Here is a 22,368-nt window from a genome sequence, read left to right as displayed (position 1 = left end):
AAAAAAAGAGATATGGAAGAAAATTTAAGGAGTCATGTGATTGAGTGATGAAAGTGGGAAGATAGTTTAGAAAGAAAGGAAAGTTTATGACAATCAAATTATACTAAGAAACAATAATTAAAACTATTGGGCCATCTTCTTTCATGTGCGTTATATATATATATATATTTATTTATATATATTTATGATATAATGTAAAGTTGCTTTTCCTTCCTCTCCAAATTAGCATCACATGAACATCATAAGAGAGAGAGAAGAAAAAAAGAGATACAATGATTATTGAATAATTCTTATAGCAAACTCAAATATTTGGAAGCTAAAAAGTGGGATTGTTATTTCATAAGATAAAGTTGATGAATGATAACAATAACAATAATAATGATGATGATGAGTTGGTCTATATACTCATTTGAGAATCCCTTATCAACTTGTAGATTTGAATTTGATTGTTGGTTTGTTGTAAAATAGTGTAAACAGATAGATGGACCAAACCCTTTCTTTTTTTTTATCATTTTGTGTACTTTTAGATTGAATTCACACCCACACCTTTTTAAAGAGGGTAAAAAGTATTTTTAGTTATTAGGACCACTTTTAATTTCAAATTTTTGCATGGTTAACTTTTAGGGGAGAGGATTATTGGTTTGTTCTTTCAGGAAAAGGATGATATAAATGTACTTTTACTACTTTTCAAATTTTTCAATTTCTTACTCTATAGTTTTTGTATTCCAACACTTAGGCCCTATATATCTACTTAGATAACTAGTTTTTTTTTTTTAACGATCATGAAACTTTTTATTTTCTTACACCTCTTTTTACTTTATTTTTAAAGAAAATATTTGGATTCTTAATCAAATTTTTTAAAAGTAAAAATAAGTCTAAAACGATTTTTTTTATAGAAAAAAACAAATATACTCATATCTTTATATATAAAAGAAATGTAGAAAGTGGACATCGTATGATAAAAGTTGGGTTTATTAGCTAATTGATTTTCAAAAACAAAAAAATCGAAATTGAATTCTTAAAAACTAAGCTTTCAAATACGCTTAATTCACGAATGTTTCAAAACTGAAATTAAGTTTTAAAAAATTTTAAAATAAAAATTAAAAAATCTCTTTTATAGTAAAGAATTTTTTTAGAAACAAATCTAATTTCCAAAACCCAAACAAAATTTATAATGGATATCGATATAATTTTTTGAATGAGGGTGTAAATATAGCAAAGTAAGTATAACTTTGCACATTAATTTATATTTACTTTCAAAAGTTTTCCAACACGGTTAGAAGTCGATCGTTTATGAATGAAAGAAGTCAATACCTATTTATAGTTTTTAGTAATAGAAAGTTTTTCATAAATATTTTTCTACGTACATTATTTTTCCTATAGCAATTCACCAAGTTTGCACACAAAATTACTTCTGTTAGTAATTGATAGACTTTTCAATACAACTCTATTTCTTCTAATAATAAAAGTCTACAATTGAACTAAACTAAGAGTTTACTTAATTTCCAAATTAAATAGTTTTTAATTATACTATTATATATAAATAGACCAAAACCAAGAGGTTATAAGGGAAGACATAAACTCCCAATTTTATATCTTAATGCTACATGTTTCATCTCTCTTAACAATTATTTTAGGAATTATATAATGATAAATGTATTCATAAGTTAGCTCCAAGCTCATATTTTTCTTTAATTTTATTTATCACTAATTCTTTTAAACATTATTCTTGATTGGCCACTATCTCATTAATCATTTTTAACAATATTGAAAATAATCCAAGACCTAACCCACATACTTCTATTTGAGTTAAAATACTTATCATCCAAATAATTATATGTATTGGATCATAAGGTAAAATAATGAATAATTTGTTATAAAAGTCTTAGGTCTAAAAATGAAAAGGATATTTGAAAGGGTATACACACAAAAATAGATCAAACATTATAAGTTATTGGGCCATATGTATCACAAAGTTGTTTCAAAGTTCAAACATACAATACAAAAATACACTAATGTACAATTTTATTTATATGCATATTTGGAAGTTTGAAATATCCCTCTAAATAAATGAATGGCCACAAATCAATAACAACAAAATAGACTGCATTATTTTTCTGACTTTAGGATGATTTTTCAACAGAGTCTTCCAAAAATTTGGATATGGGGTTAAAAGTAAAAAGATCTTTTACCTTCCCAACTTTGACTTTCAAAAATTTCCTAAAAAATTATTTTAAATGATAAAGTTATCGTAAATATTTATAAATATGGAAAATTTTCAAAAATCTTTCGAATGATAGATAGATAAAGACTCTTTTATTAATGTATATCGAAGGAAGTCTATTAGTGTTGATCACCGTGTTTGAAGAAAAATTGAGAGTGGGAGACTTAGTGAATATGCAAAGAGTTTAGAGAAGGGATTGGGATAATTCTTTAAATCTTGTTTTTATAATGACATATCTCTGTTTTGTTTAGTTTGTATTTTCTTAAGTCTATATTTTCCATTATGATTCTTTTTTACTTGTATATACTTATGGTCAACAACAAGTTTTCGAAGCTTTGATTTGATTTGTTTTTTAAATATTATCATACAAATTGAAAAAGCAAATCTAAAAAATAAATTTACATGTGAAAGTTAGTGGTTAACAAAACAAAACAATATTAAGGGTTAATAAAACAAAACAAGTAAAAACCAAAATGAGTAGTTTTCTAGATTTTTTAAAAAGATATTTGTCAACCCAATACTACTTCTAATTTTTCAGGTTTGTCATCTATTTTGTACAAAAAAAAAAGTTTTCTAAAACTAAAAAGGTAATTTTAGACAATAGATTTTGTTTATGGAATTTGGCTATGAATTCATATATTTTTTTAAAAAAAAATTAAAAACAATAATTTTAATAGTGGAATAAAACAAACATAAAATTCGATAAATAATTTAATCCATAATGATCACTACCGTATCTAAACTTTAATATATTAAAACGTTATTTTTGATAATAGAATATTATAGAATCAAATAAGTTATCTCATCAACTTATAAAATGGTTAAAAGAATAATAATAAAAGTCTCGGTTTAAGTTTGTCAACTTGGACATGCCCTAAGAGTACGTCTAAGAGACGATATTATTTAAAAATTATATATAGCAATTAACTCGTTAGTAATTAACATCCATAACCTATAAATAAAATGTAAAGTTAAAAGTATAGAAACCTATCAACTAAATACCTATTGTTTTTCAAAGCTAAGTTAAAAACACCAAACTTATAATCTAACCCTCTTATTTAAACAAAGAATACTATAATCTAATTAAATCTAAATAAAATGAACAATATTTACTGGGATAAGATCTTTAGAACTTCAACTTTAATTAGTTCTCAATCATACCCTAAACTATAACATAAATTATTATTATTATTATCACTGCTATAATATATATATACATATATATATATTTGTTTTTAATTAATAAGAGTTATCAACTTTCCTATAATAAAATTAATTCATGCGTAAGAAATCCTCAAAACCCCTCCTAATCTATTTGAATAAATTTATTTGAATTTTCCTTATTTTGTTCTTCAATCTTTACAGTTTTTGAATTGATGATGCCCTATACGGTTTTTTTTTTTTTTCACCATATAAATAATGTTTTAAACTAATTAGGAAATTAATGAAAATAACGTATGTTAAAAACTCTTGAGATACAAGAATAGTTGAACGTACATCATCAACCACAAAATTTAATAAACTAAAATCTTTACTATTAAACCCTCTAAATAATATATTTTACTAGAAATTGAGAGAAGAGAGAAAGAAGAAATACACTATAATTACATTTTTTTTATTACTTAAATATCTAAAGTGCAAACTATATAATATATATATATATATAACACAAAGCAAAATTCATGGAGTCTACAGATGTAATTTCCACGCACACTCAAAAGCAAACCTATATCATATATCTACATATATAATAATAATAATAATAATAATTAACATTTGAGAATAAGAAAAGAGAACTATATATATATATATAGAGAGAAAATAAAACGAACCCCAAAACGCTGCGTTTTAATCCACACCGTCCTTTTTTCAGCACATTACGTCCTTCAGAAGCTTGTACCTCCGCGTCGTCGGCCTGGGCGACGGAGTACTACCGGCGCCGCCGTGCTTCCCCTTCTCGGTGGGAGAATCATCATGATGATGCTTGATTAATTTGTCGCTGGAATACTCGGAGCGGCTCATGATTCCGGTGGCGTTTGTACCAGTCGACGGAGGTCTCCTGCTGGACGAGCTTCCGTGTGATCTGGAGGAGGTGCTCCGTCCTTCACACTGACACCAATCACACACCTCTATTGGCTCCGCCGATTCACTATAGTAATTGCTGCAGTACCTGTTAGATTCCAGGAAACAAAAAACAAATTAGCTCCGGTGCTAAGTTACGATTTTTATTTCAGACATAATTAATTTTAATTTGTTATTTAGCTAGCTATTTATGAGTGGAAATTGGCACGAAACCCAAAATCTAACAAAATGATGACAATATAAGATAGTTAAGAATTACTATTTCCAATTAAAAATGAGATATAACAAGAATTTAAACAGCCCATTTAAACAAAAAGGATTTGAATTGGAGATGGAAAACATGCATGTGATGATAGACAAAGAAAGAAAGAAAGAAAGAAAAGAAGGAGCAGAAGAAATACGAATGTTGGAAGCGGTTGCGACACTTGTTACAGTGGAAGAGCTTGTCGGGGAAACCGATATCGCCACACATGCAACAAACGATCTGAAGATCCACCATTATTGTTATTCTAATTTTACCAAACTAAAAATGAAAAAAGAAAAAAAAAACTTAATGAGATGATGAAGATGAACTACCAAACAGGAGAAAAAAAGGAGAAAGGGGAGAGAGAGAGAGAAAGAGAGAGAGAGAGAAAGACTTAAATATAAAGAAAAAAAGAAAATTAAAAGTGGTGGGCTTTGAAAGTTTTTTGGAGTCGGTGTTTAAATCTTTTTTTAATTAATTAATTTCGTTATATATATATATATGTATATATAGTGAAGAAAGAGAGAGAGAGAGAGAGAAAGTAGACCACAGGTTACTTGAGCATGGTTGCAGTCGTTTTCAGTTGAAGATGAGAAGAGAGAAACTTTATTATTATTTTTAAATAAATATATATATTGAATTTAGTCTCTATTATTAATAAATGATTTTTACTAAAATTAAATAAATTTTAAAGTAAGTAAAGATATCAAAGATGATATTTTTATAATTTTTATACTTTGAGAAAGAGAGAGAGAGAAAATGGGGGGTTTTAGTTAAGGGGTAAACCTTAAAAAAGATAGGAGGATTATGACGATTATGTCCCTGTCTACAACCCTATGTCTATATGGCCTATTCTATTGGTTTTGGCTATCGCTATCCTATTTTCTTTATTATTTAATTTCCTTCTCTTTTATTTTACATATACATATATATATATATATACATATATATATATATATATATTTCTTTCATGTGCTTTGGGATGTAAAAATGTATGCCTATTTAAGGAACGTTTTCCACGCGCCTTCATGGATTCTTATGCAACACGCGCCCTTCCTCTCCCTCACATTCCCAAAACGGTGTGCGTTTTTCTTTCTCATTTTCCGTTTCCGCCTTTTATAATACCATCTTCAACTCACTTCGCTCCTCTTGTTACTCTCTCACTTTTTTTTTTTTCTTTTCCTCTTGGATTAAACTCTCACAGTAACTACAAACCAAACCTAGAAGCATATTCTAAAACTTATATTTAGCTATATAGTTATTAAGTCTAGAGATCAACATAATTATCATAAACAAAGGTGGTAGACGGTTTGGGTTTTTTCGATTTTGGTGCAAACTCATGTTGTTCAATATTAAAGGTATAAAACCAATTAATATAATGTTTTGGATTTTGATTGCATTGGTTCTACGTTGGTTCCGTTTTTTTGGTTCATTCCCATAATGTTTATATACATTAATGTCATTTTGTGTGTATGCATGTATGTATATATATCCATGGCATTTTGTATACTTGGTTGGTGTGGACCAAAAGGAAATACTTCTTCACAACTTGAAATGATATTGAGAATTTTGTATGGGATAAAGAGCAATTAGTTCTTGAAGAGAGTTAATTTGGAGACATGCATGGACAAACTAATCTAAGGTTTGGGTAGCTATATATATATATATATATATATATATATATATATAGAGAGAGAGAGAGAGAGAGAGAGAGAGAGAGAGAGAGAGAGAGAGAGAGAGAGAGAGAGAGAGAGAGAGAGATTTTCGTAAGGGGAACCACTACAAATGAGACGGATTTTGACTGGTTAATTAAAGAGAAAGCTAAGCTTTCAATTCAACTTAGAAAGAGCCAGAGACACATGCATCAACACAACACTTAAAGGGTCCCTACATATATACTATATAGTGCTTTTTCTTAGATCTAGTTGAGTTGACAGTATATCATATGATTGTAAAAGTAAATATTGAACTTGCTTATATGATATAACGTAAACACACAGGAATTTACAATGATATTTCACTTACCACCACTGATACATTTTAATTTTGAACATGTAACTTCCATAAATAAATGACATGCAGTAATAATTTCTTCTTTTTTGGGAAAATTGAGGTTAATAGAAAAGAAACGATCGAGGTCCTGCTAGAGAACATTATGATGAAAAACAATGCATAAAAATTCAATATTTGGAACTTAAAAAACATCATTACATATATAGATCAGTTTGACATTGAGATATTGCAAAAATATTAGTGCATTTATATAACTTGTTTGAGAAGTTTTTCTTTTCAAAATAATTTTTCTAATTTGGTTTTTCAACTATATGTTAAATATCCACATTTTTATTAATAATTAATTTAGTAACATTGAGATCTTCACATTCCTATATCAAAATTGATATATTTTAATTGTTGCCACGATAGTGAAATACAGATTTAAAAATTGTTTGAGAGAGAAGAAAACTCCGTTGATTAAAGTATACACTACTACTTTATTGGCAAATCCAATTTCATGTTTAGTTAGTTGCATCCACTATTAGGAAAATCAATTTTAAATGCTTCCAATTCAAGCTACTTCGGTCAAAAGAGTTTTCTCATTTTTTTAGAGATTTTTTTCTTTGGCTTTCTCCTAAAGTAGTTATAAATTACTTCCTTCATAAGTAATTAAATGAGAAAAGCATCCTTATTTTCATGGGAATTAAAGAAGACTTTTGTCATTCCCAAATTACGTACTCCAAAATAGTTTCAAATTATGCTGTACAATGCTTCTAATAAATAAGAAAAAAGTGTTTATTTAAGGGTTAAAATTATATTATTTGTTATGGAATCCACAGATAAAAGAAAACAAAAAATTTTAACAACTAGACATAGTTCACTAATAAAATATTAGTTATTTTCAAGAAACAAAGGAAAAAAAAAATTATTGAATAAAATAAAAATACAAAAACGTAGAAGTACTTCAAGACCAAAGAACTCACGTAGTGTATTTCTCATAATTTTAGGGTCGTATGCGTAAATAATGTAAGCTCTTCTCTAAATTTCTAAACAAAGCCAGCTTTGTTACATTCAACTGTGTGATACTATTTCTTTAATGCCTTAAAGTATCTCATAGGTGCTTATCTCTTTCACGTAATTTTTTTTATGTTGATTGTATATTTTGTCGAAGAAAATGAAACAGAAAAAGAGAGACAAATACTTAGCGAAGAAATGATCGAACTTTTACTAAGAAAGTACAAATTTGGACACTTTATTGAGAGAAGTTTTTTCACACTTGAATGTAACTTGCTCACTTTTTATATCTAACTCTCTGGCTTTACTTAATTTTTCTTATCCCTTTTCTTTTATGGCTTACCAATATTAGAAGTACATATAAAGTTACACATTGGTCAGAAAATTAAGTAGGTGATCAAGGATATATAAGTAAAAATAATTATCTCTATTGGTCTTGTATCTATTTTGAAATGTTTCAAAAGAATAAAGTTAGGAAAGTTCTCTCTATGCTTAATATGTAGACTATGATATTATGCTATTGTGGTTTGTCCTTATCTACAAATGAGGATATAATTCCTATTTGTAGGTGAAAGATCATTGAACTCAAAACAAGAGAACTTTTTAAGCTTTCCTTAAATCTAAATTATTCTAGACGATATTTTTTATGAGGTTTAGATCCTTATTACCTAAAAGAATCCTTTACAATATATTCTTTTGAATATAAATGAAGAATAATATGTTTCTCGATCTTTCTTCTTTAAATACTTATATACATTTTCAACATTATTTTAGAAAAGTCAATTATAGATATATTCTTCAAAATGTTTTTAGTATAGTTAGTGTTATCTTTTCCTTTTAACATGTTTATGAGAGACACATCGTCTAATGAAGTAACATTTATTCAAATAATAATAAAAAAAAGACAAAAATTCCTTGTTTTGAACAACATTTATCACTTGGGCAATGCTCTTTGTCGTTTTTTGCCTTTTTCATTTCTTCCAAGTCTTAACATATGTTTTTACTTTACAAAGTGTCCTTATTGCTAATCAATCTTTCTTTATACACATTTCCCCCTCACTTTTCATGACACACTCTTGCATCAATTTTGTAGTGTGCACACACGTCCTTTCACCAAACACTTTTTCACATACACACAAAGCACAAACCAAACGTTTAACTTAATTTAACAAATATATACATGTAAATATATACACATATATACATGCATATATATATCTCCATAAATGTTGGAGATGGAGAGTAATGATGGAAGAATTGTGAGTTTAGTTTTTTCTTTTTTTACAGTTTTTCATAGTTTTGTCACCTTTTGGGAGGGATATAATTGTCATTAAATGACTTGTAATGGATAACTGATGACTTAATAATATAATGTTTTTAAGACAGAAATAAAAGAGAATTGGGGAAAGTACAGTACTAAAGTGGTTTTGTCTTCCAACAAAGTCTTATTCGCTATTATTAACATTTCCTATGGGTTCCACTCCCCTACTTCTCACCTCTACCTTCATTTCCTACTCCTTCAATTTCCAAACTTCATCTCTCTACCGTCCGATCAACATCCAAACCACACGTGCCTAAGAACCAAATCCAATCTCTTAAATTCTGAAAATGAAAATAGACCAAATTAATGACATTTTTCTTTTTTGTAGTACTAAGAATTCAAAGGACATTTCTTAAAATTATTCCAACTCTTTCGAATGAATAAATGTTTAGAAAAGTAATATCCCAACCCTAATTCATATTAATTAGTTCTATAGTAGGGGATCAATCAAATACATTTTTTGATCCTATAAAAACTATATACATTTTCAAAAATTATGAAATCTATTATTGAGCTAAGAAATTATTAAATTTGCGTATAACAAAACTATATTTATGATCATACTATATATCCATTGAGTAATCTTTAGATGAAATTTATTATTAATATATATTATCAATACGTCAGATTGTAGATACTAAAATCATTTTTGTGTACATCGATAATATAACCTTTTTTTAAAGTAAAGTTTGAAGCCATATATATATATATATATGTATGTATGTATGAAGAAGAAGAAGAATACAAATCGAGTACGACTTCGTTTCCTATACCCATAATGATAATATATATGATATGATAATACTTTGGCGGTTAATATAGTTGTTTTTTATTATAAGTTTTTGTGGATATGTTGGTTATATTAATTAATTAATTTGAAAGGGGATTGTTAAGAGGGGTGATGGTGGAGACAATTAAAATATTTTATAAAGAGTTTGGGGGGTGGGGCCGATGAGAAAATCTTTGTGTGTTTGTGGAAAGGGAATTGTGATACCATAAAATAATGATAAAAATAATATTTATCTTTTTGGGGACTTAAATGAAAATGGGATCATCTCCCACCTTTTACAGTGCCATGGATTCTATAAAACCTAATCCACAAATACACCTTTTTCTATTTCCCTCTTTTTAAATTATTCTATCACATATATATATAGAGAGAGAGAAGTGTATACATTATATTTTTATTACTAGCTTAATCGATATAAAATGATATTAAGGTTTGAACGGTTTAAGAGGTCATGTGTTCAAATTTTGATTATTTTTTTCTTCGATGAAAATGTATTTCTAACCTACAATCAAGGATTAAAATTTTGTTGACGATGTTGATATTGAAATTTCAATTTTATAGATATATTGATGAAATGTCGATATCAATAAATATTTTTAAAAATCATAAAATGTATAGAATTTATTTAGATTAATATTTAAGTTGTTTTTACTTCAAGGCTAAGTTAATGAATATAGTTATTAGTATTTATATGATATATTAGACTAAATAGATGAAATATTATCTTTTACGAGTATTTAGAAAAGATGTTGGGATATATCTATATTTAATATTGATATCGAATAATATCAACAGATATATCGACGTATCCATAGATATTTTAATCATTGCCTACAAGTGAAGGAAGTTGTCTATGATATAATATTAAATTTATTTTCATCCACGAACTTAAGCTTTTAGGTTAATCAATGATTCAAAAGTAAGTTAGTAATTAAATAAGTTTATATAGTTTCAATCTCTTTAATTTTATTTTTATTGTAAGAAATTGCTAGGAGACCCATTATGTAAATAGAACATTAATTACTATTTCTGAACTAGTTAGTTTATGTCTATTTACTAACAATTTTGTATTTTGTTTTATCCCTTGATACTAGGTTACATTTGAAATTTGAAATTATAGTTTACTCTTATGAGTTAAAAGAACAATTTTATGTAATTTTTGAATCTTACCTTTAATGTTGATGGAAAGTATAGTATATTCATTTCATTTCATATAGACAAAATTATAGTATTTTTAAAGTATTAATAACAAACCTTTTCTAAAAAGAAAATTCAATTAAAGTAAATATATAAAAAAATTGAAAGTAGAGAAAAATACAAACGAAAATTCTAGTAATTAATCATACATATATTTCATTTCCATTCTATATGAAAATAAACCCAACAAATAATTATCCATTTTAAGTTTGATTTGATTTCAACTTTTTGTATTGGTGAGAGTTAATTGGAGACTAATTAAAATCATTAATTTTATAACTAAACTATTTCTCTCACTTTTTATTATTTTCTCTATATCATTAGTCATCCCCTCACATTTATCATTTTAGTGGTAATTCAATATAGATATTTTAATATTTTATTGTTTAGGAAGTTCAATTGAATATCATCCAAGTTCTACCAAAGACACAAAGTTATTTAAAGTGATATCAAATCTCCAATACCATCAATTATTTTTTTTTATTAATTCTTTTTTAGAAGTCAAATATCTAAGATATAGCATTAAATAAAAGTTAGCATCACTTAATGAATAATTAAAAAGTCAAGATGATTGTGAAGGGAGAATCAAATAAGAAGATACTGATCTCTCGGAAAGAAATTAAAAATGCATCACACAAATATTATCAAAGACATTCTAAAAACTTTTAAGAATTTTTGTGTGGAAGTGTGTGTAATAATCCATCACCATTCTTCCACCCCATGATGTCTCATTTTGAATATCACAAAAGGATCCTCATTTGATATAAATATAAAATGATAGCAAAACCAATATGAAATTTCCTTACTTTTCTTTTTAAAAAATTCTTTCAAGTCACTTGTCCAAGGTTCCATGACACTTGATAAATGGCATAATTAATATTGTTTAAAGTAAAATATTAATTTCTACCCTTTTTATACTTTTGACTTCTAAAACATGTATAGATGTTTATTTTCTCATTTACATTTTGTTCCAAAAATTTTAAGTGAGATTTATAGTTGTTCTTGATCAGCAATAGAAAATACGTACAAAAAGTATAATAAACCTAAATTTGATAATATACAGGTTTTGCTTTTAGACTTGTGAGGTAAATAGTTTTTAGAGTCCCATTTGATAACATTTATGTTTGTCGTTTTTTGTTTTGTTTTGTTTTTTTTTTATTTTATTTCCTAGTTTTTAAGGACTAGAAACTCTACTTTGTAAATTTTAAGATTTAGTCTTAAAAAATATAACATATTATATTTTGCTTAGGATTAAAGAAAATAATAAATCTTTTACTTTGGGTTAAATTGATATCAACTACTTGTTATAGAAACAACGTGACGAAGATGGAACTTGCATGATAGAGCTGCTTGAGATAAGATGAAAAACTTTCATTGAGAAACTATGGTTGAATTTTCGAGCAAGAAATTAAAGTAAGAACAAACCAATCAATTATTATATAATCACATCAACATAATTAAGCAAAGCAAACCGCTCTAGTTTAGAAAACGTTTTTTTAGATGAGTCATAATATATATATTTTAAAGTGACCACACGTCTACTTGAAGACATTCCTATTAGGAGAGTTGGCTTCATTAAAAAGCAAAACTAGGATAGAATGAAGTCGATAGGGGGACAAGCCCTGAAGTATATGATTGGTTGATTTTATTATTTAAGAAAAAACTTGAGTATCATGACTTGCAACACGTCAAGAACGTTGCATGTAAAATTATTGTTACATGGAAAACCAACGAATTTTACAAAATATCTTTTCTTTATCTATCCCAGTGGAATTTTGTAGATTTCGTAGTATGTTGTATTTTTATGTGCATAATATTTATTTTTTCCTTGAAGATATCCTCAAAAGCTAACCATATTTATACCATGGTTTTCAATTTTAGGGTAAGCACCATTTTAAAAAAAGTGTGGTTTTGAGGTTAGGGTTTCTCTAGCCTTTATCTTTCATGTAGGGTGGTTAAAAAGGAAACCATTTTAATTCTTTCAATGACGATTGGCTCTAGCTAACAAGTAGTGCTTGGTTGGATTTTTGTGAAGGTAGCAAATCACATTGAAGAATTTGAGAATGAGTTTTTGGATTTTGTATCGAGGGCAACTCCAATATAAAAGTTTGAGAAGAACTTGCTTGTGAAGGTAAGGAATCTCACACTTAGGAGAGATTAAGTATACTACATTAAGAAATCCAATACAAAGAATAAAGAAGTGTTATTGTGGAAGTGAGGGAGGAGAGGACAAGTCAAAACTAAATAAGAAGCTACATGTGATATTTCTATCGAACTACATATAGGTGATATTGCATCGAATTGAATTACCAATTACCAATCTCTCTGTGTATTTATATTTTTATTGTTTCTGTATGTCCTACTTGCATCATACATATTCTTTATGACATCGTCCCTTGACATTTGCATTTTTCAAAATGTGTTCGAGGATATGTTGATAAATAACCAAACTAATTATAATTGGGGTGGAATTCATAATGTGTTTTAATTATTTTTAAAAAAGAACGTTCAGAAAAAAATTGAAAAACTAGAGAAAGGGTTAATTTAATTTCTGTTTTCTTTCTTCCTCCGACGATAAGCAATGCATCAAAGATCTTAATAAGTCCCCTCTTCTTAATTAGTTGAAGCTTTATATATGGAGGGTAAATCACTAATACTAATATTAATTAATGTCTTCTGTATGTCTTTAAGAATATCAGGTAAAATGTAAGTTTCATACCGTCTGGAAATTAACATGTTTTAAAGTGATTGTGTAGTAAAAATAAGCTTTGAAAGTGGAGTTTGGATGAGAGAATAGAGATGATGAATGTGTGTACAAAAACGAGGGGACCAAATGAGAAGTAATATGACAAATTAGAAAATTAAAAGACAAAAAATGATGAGAAGGATGAGTTGGTGAAGGAAAGGCCAGAAGGGCAATTGTTTCCCAAAAGAATGACAATTTTAGGGCATTACCAACTCCTCTCCCTCCATCCCATTTTCTCTCTTTTTTCATTTTCTTCATAAATAATAATAATAATAATAATTATTATTATTATTATTTAAAAGAAAAAATAGGAAAAAGGAAAAAAGAAAAAAGTGGGGTTTCCCTAAGGACAGTTTCATGACCACACAATTCAGTTTATCAAATCTGAGAATCTATAAAATGTACTGTCCTTCCTTCCTTCAATTAACACCGTACACGTGTCCCTCCACATTGTCCTCCATCCACGTGTATTCCACATGCTTTTCTCTCTTTCTTTCCTTTGCTTTCAATTATATATTCATTTTAGCCGACATGACATTCCCTTTCACTCTCTTGTTTCCCACTTTTCTCTCTTAACAAATCCAAAACCTACTCTCCCACCTCTCTATTCTCTCATTTTCTTACTCTTTTTTCATTACTTTTTTTCTATTTCCTTCAAACTTTTAAAAAACGAAACAGAAGAAATCAAAGCTTCTATGGTCGAGAGATGTTTTTTTGTTTTATTTTTAAACTAAAGTATATGAACACACACACTACGTTGAAAGTGTTGGACTTTTTCCAAATGGGTTTAGGGTAATGATCCAATTTATATGTTGGGCAGGTGATTAATTGCTCAACAAATAATGGTAATGTTGACCTTGCTTATAATAGCCATGACGACATCCTTTTTCTTCCTAACTCTATATTTCTAACTTTTTTTCCAACCAAACATCTCTTTAAATATAATACTTTGCATGGTCATTTGTGGTACAACATTAATTGTTACATATTGTCGCACACACTAATACCTTCTTTAGTTTCCTTTTGAATTTTCTTTATCATATATATATATATATGTTTATAATCAGCTTGTACCTAACTTGATGATTGGAGTAACTTCAACAAACACCATAGGGTTGGTGTTAGTTGAAAACTTAATTCACTTTCCTCCCTTGCAAGTCACATGAGATATTGCTCGTACATTTTCAAAATTCTACCATATTAAAACTCTATCTAATCTCAACTTTTTCTTTTTATTCTTTCTAGCTATATCCATAAATTTTGAATCATGTAAACAATTATTGTTGGTTTCCAAACTTTTAAGGATTTAACAATCTATCGTTTCTATCATAAAAATAATAATGAAATCTAAGGGGTAAGTATATTTGTAACTTATAAATACTAAACTATTTATATAATTGACAATTAAATTTGATCCTGAGATCATTCTTCTCAATATAAATTCCTACATGGACGGACTAAATCATTGTTACAATTTAAAAGTATAAGATGCAATATTATTGTTAATATGTTAGAAGTTTATAAACTAAAATAATTAATAAATTAAAAATTTATAGACTAAATCGTTGTTTTTATGAAAATTGAGAGATGATAGGTATTTTAATTAAACGACTATATACATTGGAGACGAGGAATCAAGCTATCACCTAAAAATCTTTTGAGTGCATGTATCGACTATTATTGAGTTATAATATCCATTTGAAATCACACTAAATAATTTTTCAATGTTATCAACCCTATTCTGCTATTTAAAAAATCCTTGAAAGAGAAGAGAGAAAAACATCACTAACAAAATGATGAATTTAGTTACTTAAAAGAAGAAAACAAATAGTTGAAAGCAATCCCTTACAGCCAAAAACTTTCAGCTAAAACTAGGGTTCCACATCATTTAAAAGCAATTAAGAAATGCAGTCAAAGTTGATCTTTTTTTCCTAGTAGCACCAGATGAAAATTTCAATTTACCACAAGTATATGATGAACATCTTCCACACTAGTTAAACTATGTTCGAATCAAGTACCTTATATAATTGAAATTAGGGTATGAACCTTATATAATTGAAATTAGGGTATAATTAAATTAGAGAGAGTACAAAAAATGGAGCATTTAGGGGAACATTTAGAGTGGAATTATTTGGGAACTTAATTAATTTAGAGGGGTACATACCCAACATAGGGATGGAGTGGTTTGGCAGCAAATGATTTCAGACACATTTTACAAATTAATGGACCCATCACTCTCAATCTTAATTATAAAACTTGTCCCATTAGCCCCACCCAATTTTCAACCTCAAAATTTTATTTATTTATTTATTTTTTTCCTTTCTATGTCTATCTATGTGTTACCTAAAAATTTATGAGTCCTCCACCCAAAAGCTCGGGCCTTTTCTTGCAATTTATGCCCTACCCACTTACTCTACTACTGTCAAAATGTTTTTGATGGAGTATTTTTCTTTCATTTTCTACTATATAATTATTATATTCCATTGTACTTGAAAAAAATATTGTCTATTTCTTGTTTGTAGCCTTTAAAATTGTATCCACGTAAAGTTTTTAACTCATGCGGCTAAATATCAATATATTACGTTATTAACTCTTTCTCTTTTAGGTGACAAGTAATTTCTTGTAGTATTTAAGGGTTATGTGATAATTATTATTTTAAAGATTGTTGGTTTAATCTCTTCCCACTGCAAAAGTTTAACTCAATCAACGATAAAAAGAAAAAAGAAAAAAAAGAAGACATCTCAAATTTGTATTTGTTAAGAAAGTGCTTTATGATTGAAACATGCTCATGTGTGTTTATCTTTGTTAAGTTAATTTAGTCCAAGTTTGTTCCTATTTCTTAGGAATTAGTCATTCATGATTTGTAATCATGGAGAAAGTCTAGGGTCATGTTGATTAGTGGAGAAAGTTTAGGGTCATGATGTTAGTGGAGAAAGTTTAGGGTCATGATGTTAGTGGGTAGTTATTTTTAAGACTTTAAATACTGTATTTTTCTTTGAATGTAATTGAAATGAATTTGTCTTCAATTTTCCATTGCAATATTTATTTTTACTCTAGAAAATAACAATTGGTATCAGAGCTCTCTTCTTAAGGGATCTGTGAGTGTGAGTTGTTGTGTCATGGACGCCATAACAAGTTCTAGTTTCACTTCAATTTCTCCATTGATATTTGATGGAGACAACTACCAAGTTTGGGCAGTTCGTATGGAAGCTTATATGGAAGCTTTGGATATTTGGGAAGCAGTGGAAGAGGATTATGAAATTCCTGCTCTTCCAGACAATCCTACCATGGCACAAATCAAAGCGCAAAAGGAGAAGAAGACAAAGAAATCCAAGGCAAAGGCATGTCTGTTTGCTGCAGTCTCATCTACTATCTTCACTAGAATTATGACTCTGAGATCAGCATATGAGATATGGAATTATCTCAAGTCAGAATATGAGGGAGATGAAAGAATCAAAGGAATGCGTGTGCTAAACTTGATTCGAGAATTCGAGTTGCAGAAGATGAAGGAAACAGAATCAATTAAAGAGTATTCTGTTAGGTTATTGGACATTGCAAACCAAATCAGATTACTTGGTTCTGTGTTCAAGGACTCAAGAATTGTAGAAAAAATTCTTGTATCAGTGCCTGAAAAATTTGAGGCATCTATTTCTGCCTTAGAAAATACCAAAGATTTGACTCAAATCACTCTTGCAGAGATACTCAATGCTTTGCAAGCGCAGGAACAAAGAAGAGCCATGAGGCAAGAAGGTGCTGTTGAAGGAGCCTTGCCAGCGAAGCATCATGAGAACGTTAGGAACAATAAGAAGAAGAAGTTTTTCAAGAAGAATCAAATTTCTACTAGAGAATCTTCAACTTACAACAAAGCAGGAGTCAAGAAGGGATCCTATCCTCCCTGTTCACATTGCAATAAACAGGGTCATCCTCCTTTTAAATGCTGGAGGAGACCAAACGCCAAGTGCACCAAATGTAACCAAATGGGGCATGAAGCTGTAATTTGCAGGAACAATAATCAACAACAAGGTGTAGAGGCCAAAATTGCTTATCAGGAGGAGGAGGAGGAGGATCAATTGTTTGTGGCAACATGCTTCGTGGGTGGTGAGTCAAATGAAAGCTGGCTGATTGACAGTGGATGTACCAACCATATGACTCATGACAAGGAGTTGTTTAAAGATCTGAAGCCAACAAATATCACCAAAGTCAGAATTGGCAATGGAGACTACATCTCAGTCAAAGGAAAGGGGACTATTGCGATTGCCAGTTGTAAAGGTACAAAGCATATACAAGATGTTCTTTTTGTACCTGACATTAACCAAAATTTGTTGAGTGTGGGTCAACTTATTGAAAAAGGTTTTAAAGTTACTTTTGAAAATGAATATTGCTTGATTAAGGATGCAGCAAATCAAGATATTTTCAAAGTAAAAATGAAAGGAAAAAGTTTTTCACTTAATCCTTTAGAGGAGAAGCAATCTGTTTTTGCTCTCAAAGAAGATGAAACACAGCTTTGGCACAAAAGAGTCGGTCACTATCATCATCAAGGGCTGCTACAACTAACGGAGTTGGCACTTGATTTTCCCAAGCTTAGTGAAGAAATCTCAAGCTGCAAAGCGTGTCATTTTGGAAAGCAAAATAGGAAGTCATTTCCCAAGTCATCTTGGAGAGCCACTCAAAAATTGCAGCTCATTCACACAGATGTTGCAGGTCCTCAGAGAACACCTTCTTTAAAAGGTAGTCTCTATTATATTGCTTTTATTGATGACTTCACCAGAATGTGCTGGATTTTTTTCTTGAAGTTTAAATCAGAGGTTGCTCATGTCTTTTGGAAGTTCAAGGCAAGAGTTGAAAATGAAAGTGGTTGCAAAATTCAAATGGTAAGGTCTGACAATGGGAAGGAGTATGTTTCGGCAGAATTTGACAAGTTTTGTGAAGATTCAGGCATAAAACATCAACTTACAGCTCCTTACACTCCTCAACAAAATGGAGTTAGTGAGAGGAGAAATAGATACATCATGGAGATGACAAGATGCATGCTGCATGAAAAGAGTTTGCCAAAGAAGTTTTGGGCAGAGGCAGCAAATACAGCTGTATTTCTTCAAAATAGGCTTCCCACAAAAGCATTGAAGGAAAAGACACCATTTGAGGCATGGTATGGGTACAAACCATCATTGAAATTTCTCAAAGTATTTGGTTGTTTGTGTTTCACTCATGTTCCACAGAGCAAGCGTGACAAACTTGATAGGAGAGCTTCACCGGGTGTCTTTATAGGCTATAGTTCTATCAGCAAAGCCTATAAAATTTTCCAACCACAAACTGGAAAGATTGTCGTGAGCAGGGATGTTCACTTCGAGGAAGATGAAGAGTGGAACTTTGATGATGCAGAGAAGAAAGGTCAGACCTTGGAAAAGATGAAATTCAAGTTTTTTGATTCAAGCATTGAAGAGGAAGATGACAGGCAGAATGAAATAGTAGATGATGCTTCCGTGAGAGGAACAAGGTTGCTTTCTGATATTTATGAAAGGTGCAATGTTGCTGTGTGTGAACCTGCAAACTATGCAGAAGCAAAGAAAGATCAAAGGTGGATAGCTGCAATGGAGGAGGAGTTGTCAATGATAGAGAAGAACAAAACTTGGATCCTTGTTGACAGACCTCAAGATAGGAAGGTAATTGGAGTTAAATGGGTGTTTAGAACCAAGCTTAATGCTGATGGCTCGATTAACAAGCACAAAGCCAGGCTTGTGGTTAAAGGGTATGCTCAAATCTTTGGTGTTGATTACTCTGATACTTTTGCTCCTGTTGCTAGAATGGACACAATCAGGTTACTATTTGCAATAGCTGCACAAAAGGGGTGGAAATTGTATCAGTTGGATGTCAAATCAGCTTTTTTGAATGGTGTCTTACAAGAAGAAATTTATGTTGAGCAGCCCGAAGGATGTGAGAAGCAAGGTGAAAGAAATAAAGTCTATCTTCTCAAGAAGGCTCTTTATGGTTTAAAACAAGCTCCAAGAGCTTGGTATAGCAAAATTGATGAACATTTACTGAGCTTGGGATTTTTGAAAAGTCTATCAGAATCAACCTTATATGTTAAGCACAATGGTACTAACATTCTTATTGTTTCACTGTATGTTGATGACCTACTGGTTACAGGAAACAATGCAGATCATATTCAAAATTTCAAATGGGAGATGATGAAGATGTTTGAAATGACAGATCTCGGGCTCATGTCCTACTTCCTTGGCATAGAGATCAAGCAAGGGCAAGGTGAAGTTTTCATTTGCCAGAAAAAATATGCAAAGGAAATACTAAAGAAGTTTAAGATGGATGAGTGTAAGGCTGTAAGCACTCCAATGAATCAAAAAGAGAAGTTGTGCAAAGAAGATGGTGCTGACAAAGTTGATGAAGGATATTTTAGGAGTTTAATTGGTTGCTTGATGTATCTCACAGCAACAAGACCTGATATTTTGAATGCTGTGAGTATTTTGTCTCGTTTCATGCATTGTGCAAGTGAATTACATCTTAAGGCAGCAAAAAGAGTGATACGATATGTCAAAGGCACAAGTGATTTTGGTGTTAAGTTCACTAGGGGCAAGGAGTTCAAACTGATTGGTTTTTCTGATAGTGATTGGGGAGGTTCCATTGATGATATGAGAAGCACTTTAGGTTACTGTTTTACTCTTAGCTCTGGTGTTTTCTCTTGGAGCTCGAAAAAGCAAGAGATTGTAGCCCAATCCACTGCTGAAGCAGAATTTATTGCTGCAACAGCTACTGCCAATCAAGCTTTATGGCTGAGGAAAATTTTACTTGACCTTGATCTGGAGCAGAAGAAAAGCACGGAGATTCTTGTTGATAACAAAGCGGCTATTGCTATTTCTCATAATCCTGTGTTTTATAAGAAGACTAAACATTTTAACATCAAGTTATTTTTTTTAAGGGAAGTGCAGAAAAGTGGAGAGGTGATTCTTGTCTACTGCAAAACAGAAGATCAAGTTGCAGACATATTAACTAAACCGTTGCCTACTTGCAAGTTCGAGTTTCTAAGGTCAAAACTTGGTGTTTGCAACTCCTAAAGCAAGGAGGAGTGTTAAGAAAGTGCTTTATGATTGAAACATGCTCATGTGTGTTTATCTTTGTTAAGTTAATTTAGTCCAAGTTTGTTCCTATTTCTTAGGAATTAGTCATTCATGATTTGTAATCATGGAGAAAGTCTAGGGTCATGTTGATTAGTGGAGAAAGTTTAGGGTCATGATGTTAGTGGAGAAAGTTTAGGGTCATGATGTTAGTGGGTAGTTATTTTTAAGACTTTAAATACTGTATTTTTCTTTGAATGTAATTGAAATGAATTTGTCTTCAATTTTCCATTGCAATATTTATTTTTACTCTAGAAAATAACAGTATTTTATTCTAAAAGGGGGAAAAAAGAATAATGGTCCTTGTTAATTTTAAACTATTTAAGAACCCTAACATCATACTTACATTATTTTCTTATTTACTTGATAAAACTTCCACAGAAGAAAAAAAAAAGTCTTGATAACAAAATATCTAAAACCAAACAAGTATTTAGAACCACATATTAAGGTTGTCAATAACCCTATGTTTCAAAACCATGCTAGATGATGATGACAAAGACTAAATAGTTCTCTTTTTGGTTTTTGGGTGTGTGTGAAGTTCACGACTTGAAACAAAATATCTCAAAATCTAAACCTATACTCTTTTTTCTAATATATTATATTATATTATATTATGGGTGATTTTGGAACAAAGTAATAAATTCGTAAAGAATAAAAGAAAAAAACAAGGAAAAAACCAAAGCATAATGAATTTTCAAACCAAATAAAAACAAATCAAGTCGTGAGAAGAAAGAGGTCAAATTCTGCCAACCTAAACCTTAAGCAATCAGCCACTATGGCAAAGGAATCTATTTTTGTTAAATAGGGCATATGCCATGCACACTCTAGCTTAGATGACCCATGATGAGTCGAGTTTAATTCTTTTACCTTAACCTATCTTGACCTACAACAAACCCTTTGCATAAATAACTCAAAGAATAATGTAATTGATTTCATTCTCATATTCAAACTTCCATTTATATGTTGGCGCAGTTTTTTCAAACTTAATTATATACTATAGAGTACCAAGAGTTTGTGCAGCAAGTATATGCAAACTCTCTTCTTTCACCCAAACTACTACTTTCTTTTTCAAAATAGAATTTCATCGTTGAAGCTGACTTGAAGTGTGTAATAAACTTTAGGTACTTTTTTCTCTCTTGTCAAGATTATGCCACACCAAAACATAGAAAATAGTGGATTAATTAATTTGATTGAACAAGTGTGTGTGTGAAATAATGGGTCCATGAGGTAGAGTACATCACATGTAAATCATACCTACTAGTGGGGCTTCACAAAGATTTGGGCAAAAAGAGGTGGGTTCCCACTCCCTCACACACCTTTTCTTTTCTTTCTTTAAGTTTACAAAAAAATCATATATATATAGTTATTATTGTAATGTTTTATTCTGTTGTCTTAGGGTAGGTGGAGAATCCCCCAACAACCTGCGAGTTACGTTACGACCCACCAAAGTAATTTCCGACAGCTTTGGTTAAATTGTTTTGTTCGAAGTTACAGACTTAACCACCAGCTCAGTACTCATTACCATTTCTTTTTTATTTTGGTTTGGGTGAGACTTACATAATCAATATCTACTATGTCACTACGTTTTGAAGGTACACATTAGTCGGTCAATGTTAACTTTTCTAATTATC

The 22,368-nt window shown here is 29.9% G+C and overlaps 2 protein-coding genes across 2 annotated transcripts in view; both read right to left on the bottom strand.

The window, feature by feature from the left end:
- The window catches only part of LOC103498772 (uncharacterized), a 42,701-nt gene extending 32,851 nt beyond the window's left edge, over positions 1 to 9,850 (bottom strand). The window contains exon 1 of the mRNA XM_051091997.1: positions 9,847 to 9,850. The gene's annotated coding sequence lies outside the window, so the exon portion shown is untranslated. The remainder of the gene's footprint in view (positions 1 to 9,846) is intronic.
- On the bottom strand, positions 3,819 to 5,024 carry LOC103504413 (uncharacterized). The gene is made up of 2 exons (XM_008468781.3): positions 4,708 to 5,024; positions 3,819 to 4,394 (listed from the first exon to the last, which is right to left on the bottom strand). Exons 1-2 carry the CDS (start codon positions 4,803 to 4,805, stop codon positions 4,094 to 4,096), a joined length of 399 nt encoding a protein of 132 aa, XP_008467003.1. The 5' UTR covers positions 4,806 to 5,024; the 3' UTR covers positions 3,819 to 4,093.
- Positions 9,851 to 22,368: the final 12,518 nt, after the last annotated feature.

This window comes from Cucumis melo, chromosome 11, assembly GCF_025177605.1.
Source record: "Cucumis melo cultivar AY chromosome 11, USDA_Cmelo_AY_1.0, whole genome shotgun sequence".
NCBI lineage: Eukaryota > Viridiplantae > Streptophyta > Magnoliopsida > Cucurbitales > Cucurbitaceae > Cucumis > Cucumis melo.
The sequence above is the reverse complement of the archived record's forward strand: the minus strand, read 5'-3'. Positions and strand labels throughout refer to the sequence as shown.

Excerpts from the sequence above, each read along its gene's own strand:
- LOC103504413 (XM_008468781.3), bottom strand. The coding sequence starts at position 4,805 with ATGGTGGATCTTCAGATCGTTTGTTGCATGTGTGGCGATATCGGTTTC. Across the intron at positions 4,395-4,707 it reads CGCAACCGCTTCCAACATTC|GTACTGCAGCAATTACTATA; the intron begins GTATTTCTTCTG and ends GGAATCTAACAG.